Genomic DNA, 15614 nt, shown 5'->3' with positions numbered 1-15614 from the left:
CGTTTTACTTGATTGTAGTTAATTTTCTTCTTTTTTCTTCTCCCTCAGCTTTGACCGAATGCAAATTCTACTTTTCGATGTGCTCCTGCCCCCCTATTTGCTGGACCCATCATGCGGCTTTTGTGGCCGTTGAAATCCAATTGAAGCCACAAAAAACTTTTGATTGTTTGTCGCTCGTCGACCAGGGACAGGGTTTTCTATCGGAGCACATCATAAAAAATTAAGTTGTAAAATGTGAAAAACGTGTTGAAAGAGTTTGGGGCCTAAGCGAACTCTTCGATTAACTACAGTCCAACATTCTCGGGTGTGTGGCATTGAATTTTTATGGCCCTTTAATGTGCTCTGTGTGTGGGGTTTACCAAAATAAGTAGTAGAAGCGCAGATCGGATTACAGATAAACCTACTTTATAGGGTTTATCATTAAAGAAAAACGATTCTGAGAGCGTGTTGTGGTTGGTAAATGTTTGGATTTGCATTTCGGGTTGTACAATATGGAAACCAAAACAAAACGTGAGCTTAGAGAGTATTATAAATTAAATTCTTAGGTCAGAAAATTAGTTATTTATATTTTGATGAACTCATAAGAAATATAAATTGTCCGACAATAATTTAATATATTCATTGATGTATATTTGATTTGTATGCTCATTTTTTAAACTTTTTTTTAAATCTTGACTTCTTTCCATCAAATGTTGAGACGCAATCAACTTAGCTCTGTACTGTTCAGCTGTTATTTATTGGTTTATTTTATAATTAAACAGTTACTAATTAAACACAGGCAATGTTACTATATTAGAATTCATAAGATCCTTAAATATTGACATTTAATTTATAAAAGTTTGAGACGCAGCCAAGTTTGCGTTGCAAATATTTTATTTAAACCCGTTCAAAAGTCCATAATACCCCAGAGAAACAACACAGCGTAGGGCAATGAGAAATTGTAGTTTCATGACTTTTACCCGTCTCAAAAGCGCTGAACTATTGACCTGAATAGTTATTCGGTTGCCCCACGACGAAGTCATCAATGACGTCGCTCTGATGATGACTTGTGTTTGATTTGGCCAGATGAAGTCAAGACTCCAACTCTGACTCTGAATTGAAACATTTTGCCCATTACCAGATGCAAAGGTGAAGCGGGTTCAAAACAATGGAAAAATCCTCATTCGCAAAGAATATGAAAATTTATGTTGTAAAAATTCATTGAGTAGTAAGTAAGCAGTATAATGCGCCAATTAGGCGACTTCCTGCTGGGAAGCTAACAAGTTAATGGAACCCATTCAGTTGGGCGTTCTTTGACAGAAACTAGTTCTGATAAATATGAATTATATAATTGAATGGTATTAAAATAATATTTGTTATTTTATCTAATAGAGTCGTAAGACTGCGACTGTCTAGCAAATCGGCAAGCTTTTGAGAGATTTGCCAATACAAATCGTGAGATCTTTTATGGTTTGGTAACATTTTAATGGCAATTAACAGACAACGTCCATTGGCCTAAACAATTAAACGAAACTGTCAGCAATTTATCTTGAAGCGTCGACGCGACGTGACTTCCCAGGAAGATATGCCAGGTTTTCATTTGCGCCACCATAACGGGCTAGTCAAGCTACCTGGTAATGAGTGGGTTGTGCAGCATTAAGAGGTGACGAGGGGGCCGGTGGCAAGTAAAAGGGTCGCGCTTGCCTCTGCCTCTAATTGGCACCAAATATGGCAATCGACTTGCACTATGGCCAAGGCTGTGGCATGCCGCAAAAATATGTCAAAATGTGACAAAATGCGTGTAGTCGCTCGTACTGCTGCCGCTGCTGCTGCTGGAGAAAGGTACAGCCTGCTGGTAAATCTACAAGCTGCTGGCAAAAATACCATTTAAGGTGTTCATTAGTTGCGCACAAACCGAAGCGCGCCCCTCTAGCAAAAGGGACATCCAAAAATGGCAGCAAAATCTCATCAGTTGTTGACCATTTCTGCAGATTACGAGACAAAGATCATCATGAAGATGAGGATCGGTTCAAGATCGATCACATTTTGCGATCAATCTCAATCAGCTGTGCAAAAGTTCCATTGTCTGTGCAGAGACGCGAGCAGAGAGTCTCCCTCTCACTCTTTCTCTTACTCTTTCGCTTTTCTCTGCATAACTGTAAAGCTGGTTGCCCTTAAATGTCATTGTTGACCAGTTTGGGATTTTGTTGGGCGAAATTAAGCGATTTTCGCTCAATTTACATTTTTTAAAATACAAGATTTCGTTTATTATCTGTCAATTGAAGGCGAATCGTAAATTGTCCTCAGGTGCAAAAAACAACAAATTTAACTTTCACTTGCTGCCTGCTCGTGTTGTGCCACATGTTGGAAGTGCACTTTAGGTGCAGAACCTACTCCTCAGTCAAGCTCTTTAGTTAGCCAAAGCTTTCAAAATAATTTGCTGCCTAAATTGAAAATTAAAAATTTTAGCAACGATGAATCGAGCTTCAATATTAGTCTATTAGCTTCTTAGACGCAGGCCCTTAAAGTAAATGCTATTTAAATAGTTAGATTAAAACTATATCCTCTGCTTATAATAACTTCTATGAATTTTCTATTCATCTAAAAGATGAATAATATATACACATAATAATATCCAGAAATTAAATTTACCTGTATCTCATTCCTCTCTAACACCTTTTGCCATGTGCCTATATTCTACATCTGTCCAACTATTCTAATCCTCGCTTTTGTTGCCATTTACAACTTATATCTATCTTGATCTCTATCTTTTTGACAGCTTATGATGCTGCTATTGCCATTGCAAGTTCTTGGTTTAACTAATGCACAACATAGAATTTTAGCTTGTTAAGTGATTTGTCTAAAATTAATTAAATTGAACATTTTATGCCAGGAATGCGATAAAGCCAGACCACAAATGAAGCCAAACACGCAAGCCACAAATAAAGGCAAAGGAAGAAAAACAGTCTGCATTAAACACTGAGAAAAATAATGAAATTTAAATAAATAACTTTCTGTCAGGAATTAAGCGTGGATCTAAAATTTTCAAAAAGAAATGTTATAATCAAATCATAAGAAGGAAAACTAAAAAAAATGTTTTAAGAATCATGTTAAAGTAAAAGAAGGGGGAATATTGAAGCATAATCCTTTTATATTATAGAAATATTTATCAAGATCCAATATAAGAATCTAGAAATTAAAATTCATTCAAACTGAATGAATACCCAAGGAATATTAAATTTCGCTACAACTAGGCTATTATACTTCTTTTTTAAATTAAGATTTTTCTTAGTGAATCTGCCAATATTATATAACTTTTTTCATGAGATGCCTTACATTTTGGAATTTCGATAAACATTATCATTATTGTTATAACTACATATTTTAATTATTAGACCTGCTTCTATCCCGAATTTCGCTCAGTGTGCGCACAATCAAGCCACAGGACCTAAATGGAGTTTAAATTAATGGGCTTTCGGTAGCTGCAGAGGAGACAGCGCACAGAATCGACAGCGAGTAGAGCCAATGCCATTGGTGTAGGAGTCTCGCGAGAGCCGAAAGGCAATCGAAAGCCTTCAAGTGGCGTCTGGCATTGGCTTCGTTGCGATGGCTAATCAAAATATTTAAAATAGTTTGCCGCAGGCTGTAAGCAGCGCACATACATATAAATGGAAACGGATGAGAAGACTCCACCTACTCTCCACTCAAGAATCAAGAGTCTGGCGTGCGCTGGCTATATAAATTATGAAATCTCCCTCTGGTTTCCTTAAGCCCTTTTCCACAATATTGCATTAAGCGGCGATTTAAACAATCTCTGCTTAATCATTGCACTTGGTTAGCAACGGGGGCCAGAGGTTTGGCTGCAGGGGAGCGTTGCAATTGCGCATGCGCGACATGCTCCAGCGGCGGCGTCTTTATGCAGCATATTTCGTATGTAAAATATAAATAACGCCATTTACGCGTACTGCATTGATTGGATACCCTTCCTTTTGCCTCTCACTCACGCAGCTTTCTCGGTCGGTCTCTGGGTGACCTACTAAACGCATTTATTTGATGCTGACCCCTCTTCTTCTTCTATCCCCAGTTGCAGCCGCGTCACGCAACGTTGCGCCGTTCTGGGCGTGCTGCGGCATTTCCCTTTCGTTGAGTCCAAAGTCTGTGTCGGGTAGATACGGCAAAAAAAGACTTAACCCCAAGGTGTGCCAAATTCCAGTGATTAGACAATATTATGAGCTGGCCTAATAATGGGCCATGTCTTCATTTAAAAATCGACCACACAAAATGCCAATTGAGGCTAACAGCTAATTGGGCACTGAGTTAGTTATTTGAAGTCTTTATTATATGGTCAGGATTAGCAGACAGATCTGGTTTCAATAAATATATACAGTACGCCCTCGCAAAACCCAACCCTCGATGCGCTTAATACCCTCAGCCTCTCAACATTGCAGACTCTGCAGCTACACAAATATGCACTATTAAAAAAAACTTAATTCAATAAAATTGTTGCTTTAATTTAAATAAATAAAGTTTTTGCTTCAAATTTAATAAATGAAATTATTGCTATGGATTTTTTCGATTTATTTCAATTTCAAGGAAAAAAAATGCATCTCTTGTTGAACTCTTTTTAGCCCAAATTGCTAAAGTTAATGAGTTGCATTGTGCGAGGACGTACTGTACTTGGATCGAATGGGGTGAGTCGAAAAGATTGCTGTAAATCTTAAGAAATCAATCTTTAATATATATATTTTAAAAAATTTTAATTTTAAATTAACTTATGTTTGGAATTTCATTTCATTATTGTATCGTAATGCAAATATATATAGGAAGAATATTTGTATATATAATACTTTATTTCTTTAAAAATATCAACAATTAATTTCGCTCCTCTGAAATAAAAGCTTAACATTTAAAATGCAGCTCAGTCGCTGACAACAATATGTTAAGCCCTTGAATATACATGTTTCTTTAAAGGTTTATCGTGCTTTCTAATTAAATTACAGTGTGCAACGCCTATTAAACTGATTCCGATTCCAGTACGTTTGCGGACTCCTCTTTGAACTACAAAATACACGAGTATTCACGCCCTCTTCTATCTGGAGCTAAGCGAGCCCACAATTATAACTTAATTTTAACTGCATTTCTAACGCTTTGGGGCGTAATCATATTAATTTCCCATAAAATTCTCTAATTAGTAACTCATTCAAAGCGCCGCCTCGTGCACAGCTGGTGGCTATAAAGAAAAACATGGCCCAGCCAGAGGCTTTAACAGATCTTCCAGAACGAGTGTCAATCCGTAAATGCAACGCATAACACTTAAAAGGTCATAAACTTGTCTGAACCCTTTCCAACAGGGATCTTCAATTTGTTGTTGTTGTACTTGGACTGAAAAAAAATTGGTAAACACATTTCATGCCCGTCGTGATTGTGTTCGTTCTTATTCAAGGGCCGCCTGCTCAAGAAGTTTCCCCGCAACACTTAATTATAAATTCTATATGCATAATTTTGTCGTTTCAGGGAAATTTTTGGGGCAGGTTGCGGCTGCGCATAAATAGTTACGTATTGACTCAGTAGATGATCTAACAGGCAGGGTATTCCGTATGCGTTGTCATGCAGCGAGTTTACAAGTGTTTTTAACTTTGGGTATTGTAGACATGCATTTGAATATACGTTTGCCTTATGTCACGCATTTGTCAAAAATAAATAGAAAATAAATTTGAATTTCAGTTGAAGTTCAAGGCTATTTGGGCGAATGTTGAAGAAATTTAAATTGGAAGACAAAAGACAAAAACTTGATACTTAATATGATAATGAATATAGTTTAAGTGCAGCAAAAGAGGAAGTTTAGCTGGGCCAACACTATTTTATGTTTTATTTTATTGTTTATTGGGCGATTTTGGAAATTTTCTTGTCTCAACAAGACTGTATCGCTATTCGAAATTCTTATTTTCGTAATGCTTGGAGGAGTTAAACATTTTTTAATAAACATTTAAGAAATTTGGAATAATCCTAGTCTAAGGAGTATTGCTTAAACGTGTCATAATTATGATTATTAATATATCAATATAAATTTATTAGTTTCTCTTTCATTATCTCTCTCTCCTCCTCCTCTGTCTCCCTACTTTCCTTCTCTATCCAAAACAACGCTTGCTAATGAAGCGATCAAGTGGAAACCTCCTCAAAGAACCGTTTTTACCGCTAACTATGCGACCAAATGTATTTTCATCATTAATCTTTTAAACTCCTTGGGCAATGCCACAAACATTTTTCCTGGAAGCCCAAAAAAAATATACAACAAAATAAGTGGGAGTGCTTTAGTCGAACCTGCTCGACTAGAAGATATCCTCCAGACAACTTAGGATTCTCGTAACAATTATTCTTTGTATTTGATCCTGCTTAAACTATTCAATTATGTGTACATACCGCAAATCAGAAAGAAAAATAAAGATCAATATATATACTTGCTTTTCTTCCATTAAGCCCCGTTTTGAGCATATTTTTTGGCTACAGCGCAGACAAAAGTTGACTAAAAAAGGCAACCTTGTTAGCACTTGTATATAGTTTTTTGTGGACTCGATGTGCACCCACAAGAAACTCGCAGCAATTTACATAACAAGACCAGTTCCCAAGGCGAGTGAAGCACAATCAGTGGCGCTCCGGCAAACCAAAGCCTGTCAACGCGTAATCCATCAAACAAGAGCGTGCAACAACATGTGAGGCAACCGCTGCGAGCAGCTTGCAACTTGCAACGGATTAGACATATGTTGCGAGTGGTAGAAACAAACACTGAGAACTAGGTAGTTGGCAGTTGGCAGTTGGCAACTGGTAAAAATACCCCATGGGCGATCGAAATCAATTTGGCGCTTTAGCACACGAACGTGCTTCAAACATGCCACGCCCACCACGCCTGTTGCCCCCACAGGAATTGCCGAGACAGCAGCAGCAGCAGCAGCCGCAGCCGCAGCAGCAGACTTCAGAGTCTTGAGATTGCGCCTCAGCTGGCACCTAACTCTAATTGGGCATAATTTAAATTCCGCTCGTGAGCGCCATGAATTGTATTTAACGTTTTTGGCGCTTCCAAAGTTGGACTCTGGGCATCGATACCGAACAGAAATAAGACTCGTTGTGGCATTGGCGGTAAATTTCATTTGATTTTATTTGGATTTTAGTTTTTGTTTTTGTGTTTTTTTTTCTTTTTTCGCCTGCTGCTCTACGCCGCAGATTGCAGCCGCGCACAGAAACTTCCTTATTTGTATGAGCTTTGTTTTTGCTGCAACTCGGCCTGTGACTCCTCCTGCTCCTCTCCCAGCCGCCTGCTCCTAACAATCTATTGGCTTAATTGGTTTTGCGCCTAGAGAACTGTACAAGCCTGTACGATGCCTTAGTTTTGATTAGAAGGCGGCTATTAGAAAATTGAATACACGAGTTCCTTTTAGATGCTGTGTGAAAGTCACAGACGAAACTTAGCCAAGATTTCTATCTGGTCATGAAAAATTGCATCACAGGCTACCCCTCCAAAAAAAAAGCTTAAAATAAAAACGTGCAGTTCTTCAGTGGGTCATAAAGTGGGTGGATATATACTTGAGGGTCTTGAACTAACAAGTGCTTTGGAAGAAGTGAACTTGGACTGGAATTTCTTAGATACAATTACGAAAAAAAGACATCTGCGTAAAGCTGGGATACTAAAGCTATTTGTAAAACTGTATACTTCGCCTGCGCTAGAATATTTCCAAGTGCTTTGGGTAAAGTTAATTTGGGGAAGAGTTTAATAGAACAAAATTGCATATCAAAAAGAAAAAGACATCTATCTAAAGATGACATTTAAAAGCTGTTTTTAAGTATGTAAATAGATTCGATAGAATAAAACACACTTTCATAATGCCCACAAGGATATATATCCAAGGGTTTTACGTTAAGTTATTTTGTGGTAAAATTCCATAGAATCTATTAAAATACCAAAATAACTGAAAAACACATCTACCTAAAGATGGTATTTGAAAACTATTTATTAAAGGCTTAATAAGGCGCGCATATTATTAAGCGCATTCGTCAAATGCCTGCCAAGCTATTTGTTTTTCTTCCTTTCCTCCTTCCTTTTTCACAAACTCCTTAATGCCATCTTCAAACTCTAATAGATTTCAATTGTCCGCAGGAAGTTGTCACACTTCATCAAGAGGCCAATCCTAACTCTCAATTCACGTCTAACCGAACCATTCCCAGAAACAGAAACCAAACTTGTTGGCATGCCAAGGCCAAACGTGTCTCTGCGGCCAAACAATTTGTAAGCCATCATTTCAATAAAGACGCATAAATCACAAGGAAATCAGCAGCAACCATGACGATGATGATGATGAGATGATGATGATCATCCAGCTCGTACACATCGTTATCCTCAAGTACTTAAACAGGGCACTTAAACAGGCACTGGGCAGGCGCACAGCCTACGCAACCAGAGCTGAACCTTTGCTTAACTCGTTGCCGCATTTCTTTTCATTTTGGTAAACGAACCAATTTAAACGGCGCAGACAAAGGGCGGCCGACTTAATCCTTGTCGGTATGACGATGGTCTGCACAGAGTTCGAACCGGAGGAGTGCACAAGGGTGCCGTAAATAAGGCGCTGCAATTGCAGCAGCAGCTCGTGAAACTGCTGTTTCACGCTTCGACAAATGCCCTTTGTGCTCGCTCGATGTGCTGAGTGTTGAGCCTGCTGATGCTTGCTGTTGTTGTTGCAGCGGCAACAAATTGCATCAGATACAAAACGTACTGCCAGATACTTTTGCCGTGGTGAACTTATTAGGCGCTGCATTTCGAGGATGAGGTATTTATGTGAGTGCCACGAATTGAGTTGCAAATAGCCGGCGGGCAACATGAAACGTGCGCCACCGTTACTAAGCTCAGTCTCAAGTGTATCTTTCAGATACTTTTCGCAACAGATACATTGTTAAGCCCGTGTTGCCTGGCGTTAAGTGCCGCCATTCGTTGCGGATGCATCACCTGCTGCTCAAAAAAACAAAAAAAAAGAAAAGAAAACACGAGAGCACAACAAAAGCACCGCAAGGATAATCAGGAATGCCCGTTGGACAGTTGTGTCCTTCCCTTCGTCCCTAACTGGCAACTGTCAAAACGAATTTAGGGCCAAACAATAAAGTGTAAAATGCCAGAGACAAGGGCAAGGTGCCGGCGGGCGGTCAAGAAATGTTTTTCCTTAGCACACCGGAAAATCCCATTGAACCCAATACGTATTTCTATATTTCAAGTACCTGTAAAAGTCACAGCTGAAGAACAACACTGGAAAATCAACAGGTAAACACTAGCGAACGCACCAAAGTCGCCACCAAAGAGAAAAGAAAAGAGAAAAATATGAGTGAAAGGAAAGAGCATACAAATAATCCCTCCTTGTGGAACGTAAGTTTCAAGAAATGTAAACAAAACAATTGCCGGTAAAAAAAAAACATGTTAAGAGCTTAGCTTGACATAAGAACTATTTAAACTCATCGAGAAGGCGATATAACTGTTCTGGGTAAAATAAATCTATATGTAGGTCTTTTCTAAGTAACATAAAAATTCTGTTTAATTCTTCTTTAAACAATGTTTATCAAAATAATTTGTTATATTTAACTCATTATTAATTTGGAATATTTATAAACATATATAAAGTTTGTTTTTAATTTTAACTTTAGAATTTATTAGTTTATTTATTTTATTTTCATTTATAGGAAATTTCATTATATTCATAAACTAGTTTCTAAATTTAAATTATTTTTTAAAAATTCCCACAACGTTTTTCAACAAGCAATTAAAATTGCAAGCTAAGAAAAAACAAAATATTCCCGAATATTTTGAAAAAAAAAAAAATGAAACTGAACAAATTTATGCCTTTAAAAGAGATTTGTTTTATTTAGCTTGCATATCTTCTAGAAGGTCTGCAAGTGCAGCATGTTGCGCTATAAGGAACGCAAGAGCATGCCCAATGCGTTCCACAAAAACACAATCAACACGATCCCAATGCCACTTGCAACCAGTGCTGTTCATGTGGCCTTTTTGCTGCCAGAACTAGCTATTAAACAATGTGAAAATCGTGTGTGTACGATTTGTAGGCTACTTATAGAGTGACTAGATGTATTTTATCCATGGAAGAATTTATATAATAATGCTTTCTCATAAAATAAATGAACATGAATTAAACTCAAAATTGAAGTATGCAGTCTAGCTAAATTTATTTAGCTATGAGTTATGTTATTCAGCACTTTCATAAAGGAAATCTTTAAATACGCTGACATTCAACAAATCATTAAGATTTGTATATATTTTTATCAATAGCTCTTAGATTTTTTATGCAAGTCCAAAAACTCTGAGGTAAGCCATAATTAATCCAAATATACAGAATTGTAGTTAGAATGTTTCGTACGATACAAATAGCTGCATTGCAAATTCGTGTGGAGAATATAATATGTTTAATATTGGAATAATAAAGAACGTTATGATTTCCGTTTATAAGATGCAGCGCTTCTTCAGCGCTTGGCTTTTTTTATCAAGTCAAGCCAAGTTGGCATCACTGAGTGCAACGAACAGGCGGCACGATCAGCAAGCCGGCACGAGTGTTCGGCTCAGTTTGGATTTGACGGTCGTTTGTGTAGGACGCGGCACTCGCTCGATAGCCGGATGCGTTTCAGTTTTCAGATCGTAATTTGTCGGTGCGTTCGGTCTCAGTTGTCGCTAGTTCCGAGTGGGATACTTAGTGCTACTAGTAGTTAGTATTATTGCTGATAAATGAGCGTGTCATAAAAATTGCTGGCAATTAAATGATAATGCAGTGCCAATAATAAATAAAAGCGAAAGTGCTTTATGCAACTGCAACCACAGATCGCGCCTATATATATATATATGTATATATATATATGTATATATATATATATATATATGTATTGATAAAAATTGTTTTTTTTTGCGCACTTGTGTTGAGGATATACGAAAATAGACAAAGAAAAATTTGTCGCTGTCGCCGCGTGCAAAAGGGGCCAAAACGTGCAACAGAAATAAAATTAAATAGCGCAAAAATGTGCGTAAAATAAATGAGAAATGGGATAGAAATGAGCTGAAATGCAAAGAGTAGCGTATGCGCAATTCAAGTCAAATAGAGTGCTAAAGGAAATGTGTATGAAATAATAAAAATAAAAGTCAGCCAAAAACGTCGCGACGACAACTGACAAGCGGAAATTGTAAAAAAGATTTGAAAGAGAAAAAAAGAAAAGAATACAAATTAAATAAAATTATGAATGAAAATTCTTGGAAATGTGCTTGAGTGCGCGTTTGGTGTAATACAAAAATATCATAATATAAAAAAGGGGCTTAAAACAAGTCAAATAAAAATATTCATCTAAAATTTAAGGCACCAAGTTCAAGTGTAAAATGTGCTTTGTGTAAAATTTGAGTTGGGTTTTGCACATTTCAAAAGAAAATGAAAACCAGAAAGCTTATCAATTGGGCCAAATGCTACCTTCTACTGCAGCTGCTGATCCTCTTGTTAAGTCAGCAGCAGGCTCAAGGCAGGCGTTCCAGCGCACAACTGAAACGCCTGAAAGTGCAGTCACCCGCCCAAATGCTTAAGGAATATACAACGCTCACCGCACTCAATGGCAGCTCCGTGGAGCAGCTGGAGGAGGAGAGCATTGTGTCCTGGACCGGCGCACGCATACAGCATGCACGCAAGTCGAGCTCAACTCGCGGACAAAATCCGCGTCGGCGTAAAACCAAAAGTGGCCTGCTAATTGAAAGTAACATCAGCGCTGAGCCGACCGACCAGGCAGCTGCTTCCTCCGAGATCAATGCCAGCAGCAGCACTAGAACGGGCAAGAGATCCAAACAGCGTGGACGCAACGGACGCCTCCAAAGAACGGAAAGCAAATCGAATACCAATGGTAAGTCATTGTGGCCATAACTATGAGCCTGGACCAAACAGTTCTTAATATGGCTTTGATCGATTGTTGAGCCCAGTGGCAGACGGGAAAAAAAATAAAAAGAAGTCGCCTCGTTACTGCGGCTTCCTTCTACTGGCCGCGACCATGTCGTGTCCGACGTGTCCAACGCGCGTCCATATTTGGGCGCTCAAGTTGAAAGAACTTTCATGTGAAAGTTGTGACAGGAGGAAGAGATTTTTTCTACTTATTTTCTTAGCTCAGTTATTTATTTATTTTTTTTTATTTATTTTTTTTTACAAGTAATTCTATACGTTATTACGTGAGAGGTCCAGTTATGGGCCAGCAATGTTGTCGTTGCCTTTGCCGTTGTCTCGCCCAGTGGGGCTTGCTGCTGCTGCTCCATGCTCAACATTTGCTATTCTTGTGCTTCTTCTTGGCCAGCGCAAAGGCTTTGTCATGTGAACTTTGCCTATTAGGCGTGCGATCTGCATAGCTGCATACCTGCTTGAGCAACTGAGCATCTACAACTCGGTTATAGAACCATATTTCTATTCATATCAGCAGTATATATAAAACTTTTCATCATTTCAAATTAAATCTCTCTCTCTCTCCAGTTTAATTACATTTAAAATTTAGTTCAAAAACTTACTTGAGCAACAGATTATAGATCAAAGTGGTTATTATTCTAGTTTAAAGAACAGAAATTTTAGCAAAAGTTATAAACACGCTTAATAAAGATCTTCGAATAATATTTTCAATTTGCGAAAAATTGTTATTAATTAATTGCTTTTTTGACATACCAAGGTGAAAGAAATATAATGAATACGCCCCATTATAAATGAAATGATTTATGTATGCGCAGAAATGAGTCTGAAATATGTCTTTTTTTACTCAAGTTCAAGTCTATTTAACATCTGATTAACACAAACAAAACAACAACTGTTAGTCATAGTCAAAACAAAGAAAAAATTGGATAGCAATTGAAAATACTTTAAGGACCCACAACACGAACTCAAGAACAAAACCAATCAATGTGGAAAAACCCAAAAAAAAGGCACATGCTCTATTGAATGTACAGCTCTCTAATAATATAACATAGGGGTTTGTGTGCTTGTGTGTGTGTGTGTGTGTGTGTGTGTGTGTGTGGGTTTGGGCATTTTTCTATGAGACCATCTGAGAGGCGCACATACACATGACCCCTTACGGAGGACAATAGCGCCAGGCTCTAGAGTGATGCCGCCTACTCTTCTACACTCTGGTAATTGTGGTCGTGCCTAAAGAAGATGCCCTAACAACAACAGCAACAACAGCTCACATACAACAGCAACAACAATGTACACAATGGCCAATTGTTAGAGACACATAACCCTCTGGAGCACATAATGGTTGGGCGAGTTGCGTGCGTAGCCGAGCATCGTATGGAATATGTCAGGCAGGAACCGCAACACGCGCTAATAGGAACATATGTTCCAGCTGGTAGTTCGCAAAGGTGTTGACCAAAACTCCGCCTAGGGTCTAATACAATGCGGTAGACGACGACGGCAATGACGATGAGAACGGGCCTTCTGCTAACTGGTTATACAGAATTAAGTGGCTTATCGTGTCGAGTCGTTGAAATTTGTTATGGGCCTAAACTGATTGCTTGCTCGAAAAGATGCATTCCTGTGGTCGCTTTTTAGAGCTTATGACTTGCTAATAGATTGCGCTGTGAATTTATAAAAGAATTGCCTGTGGATATATTTAGAGTTGGGAATTTAAGGCGCGACAAAGTGAGAGAAGTTTTATGATAATCATGTTGTTAATGTTGGCGTTTGTTGACAGTATTTTGAGCGCTTCTAAAACATTGTTGACCTAGTCAGATAAGAACTAAAAATATGTATAACCGAATTTAACGATTAATTTTTAGGGAATATATTATGATAGGCTTCATATGCTTATTTACCCAATCGAGCTCACACGGAGTAATACTGTTTGAATTGCCTAAGATATCTGTTTGTACATTCACAACAGATTGGCGTAGATATTTAATATAATTAAATTTTCAATTCTTTCTAATTGGAGATCTACATTTTTAAATATGAAAATTATTTTAATGAGTTCATTTTTATTAAAGCAGAAACTATAAAACAATGTATACTGTAGTCCCAAAAAAAAAAAATAATAATAATTCTAAATAATGTTTAGATTTTTTAATAAATGTTTTAGAATGTGGATAGTTTTACGAAAGACAATAATAATAAATAATATATATATTTTTTTACTTAATATAATTTAAAATCTTCTTATATCCTTTTTTAAATCAAAATTGTCATTATTTTTTAATTTGTCTTTTATTGTCTTTGGTTAAACTGCCCAAGGCTTGAACTTTATTTGCATATTATTGAGAAAACATGTATTATTCTTTTAGTTTTCGCATAAAATTTGTATATCGATTTTTCAAAAATCCCTTAGGTTTTGAAGACAATTAACAAAAAAAATAAATTAAAAATGAATAAAAATTTGATTTGATTACCATTGAAATTTATTTATATTTGCATAAGGAAAATGACAGAATCAAATGTATCAAAATAAGAAGCCACCCAAACACTTAAAATTTGTAAGCATCCACTGTAGAAGATTAAAATAAATTTCCTTTAAATTCCAAAGCGTTAGAATCAATTCATAGTATCTTGAAGACAAATGTTTAAAATTGATTTAGGTTAAAAACTTTAAATACGAACAAAGACTTGTTAACGGAATGCCATGGCTTGCGTCGAGCTGAGCATTCGGCATTCAGATTCTATAAGCCCAACCAGACCCCCCCATAACTCATCAATATGCATGTTAAAGACTTGCGGCACTTTGGCTTCCTAGAAAGAAGCCCTTGACCAATGCATTTCCCAATAAAAAATAATGATAACACTGAGAAGCCAAAAGCAAGTTCAAAACTTTTGCTTTTCACGCTTTGGCCGCGAGGCGATGTTGTAGCGTAAAAGGCAATAGAAAACCCACAGTAAAGTTCACTAAACTTCTACAAACTTCACATGTCAATAAAAAATTAAAAACAAATAAAAGTCAATGACAGGCAACAGCACATAGGCGACGCAAGGGGGCGGTATTAGAGGGGCACACAGCAGTTCCGAGGTCTCTGCGGCATTTTCCCACAAATCTAAATTTCCAGCACTCTGCTCATTGTGTAATGCAGTTAACAAGAAGCAAACAACAAAAATATATATAAATAAAAAAAAAAAACAGAGCCGCGTTAAAAATCAATGAAGTATTGAAAAATTGAAGGCTTGAAGAATGCATTCTTTAAACAGTTTTTTCTATTTCTTGTTTGAATGGGCAAACAGCAGCCGTTGCAGCTTTCCCGCCTGCCGTGTGTAAATATCAGTTAGCCGAGCTGGCCCCATGACTTGGGGAATCGTGAAATCGTATATCTATATATATATAGGTACATTATATATCCCCACACGTAGCAGCTAATGAGCTGATAAAGTGTGAGTGCGTGTGTTGATTAGCCATGGCTCAAAGCACAGCCGCAACAAGAAGGGAAATGCAGGCAGCGTGGGCTCAAACATGCAGTAGCAGCATTGTATCTAATGCCCAAATGTATCTGTATCTATATCTGTAAGTGTAACTTGTATCTATGGCCTCTTGTTTGACCCATTTCGTGCCGAACTTTCATTTTCTCTAATCTAAACAAGCCATCAATCAATTAATGCCAATAGCTGGTTGAA

The 15614-nt window shown here is 37.4% G+C and overlaps 1 protein-coding gene across 1 annotated transcript in view; it reads left to right on the top strand.

Annotated features, from left to right (window-relative positions):
• Positions 1-11435: 11435 nt before the first annotated feature.
• The window catches only part of LOC115769181 (laminin subunit alpha-1-like), a 35514-nt gene continuing 31335 nt past the window's right edge, over positions 11436-15614 (top strand). The window contains exon 1 of the mRNA XM_030713885.1: positions 11436-11895. Within this exon, the coding sequence (XP_030569745.1) occupies positions 11436-11895 (460 nt within the window). The remainder of the gene's footprint in view (positions 11896-15614) is intronic.

Source organism: Drosophila novamexicana, unplaced genomic scaffold (genome assembly GCF_003285875.2).
Source record: "Drosophila novamexicana strain 15010-1031.04,08,12 unplaced genomic scaffold, DnovRS2.1 tig00004549-arrow-arrow-pilon, whole genome shotgun sequence".
Lineage (NCBI taxonomy): Eukaryota > Metazoa > Arthropoda > Insecta > Diptera > Drosophilidae > Drosophila > Drosophila novamexicana.
This window is presented reverse-complemented; position numbering and strand designations above follow the sequence as displayed.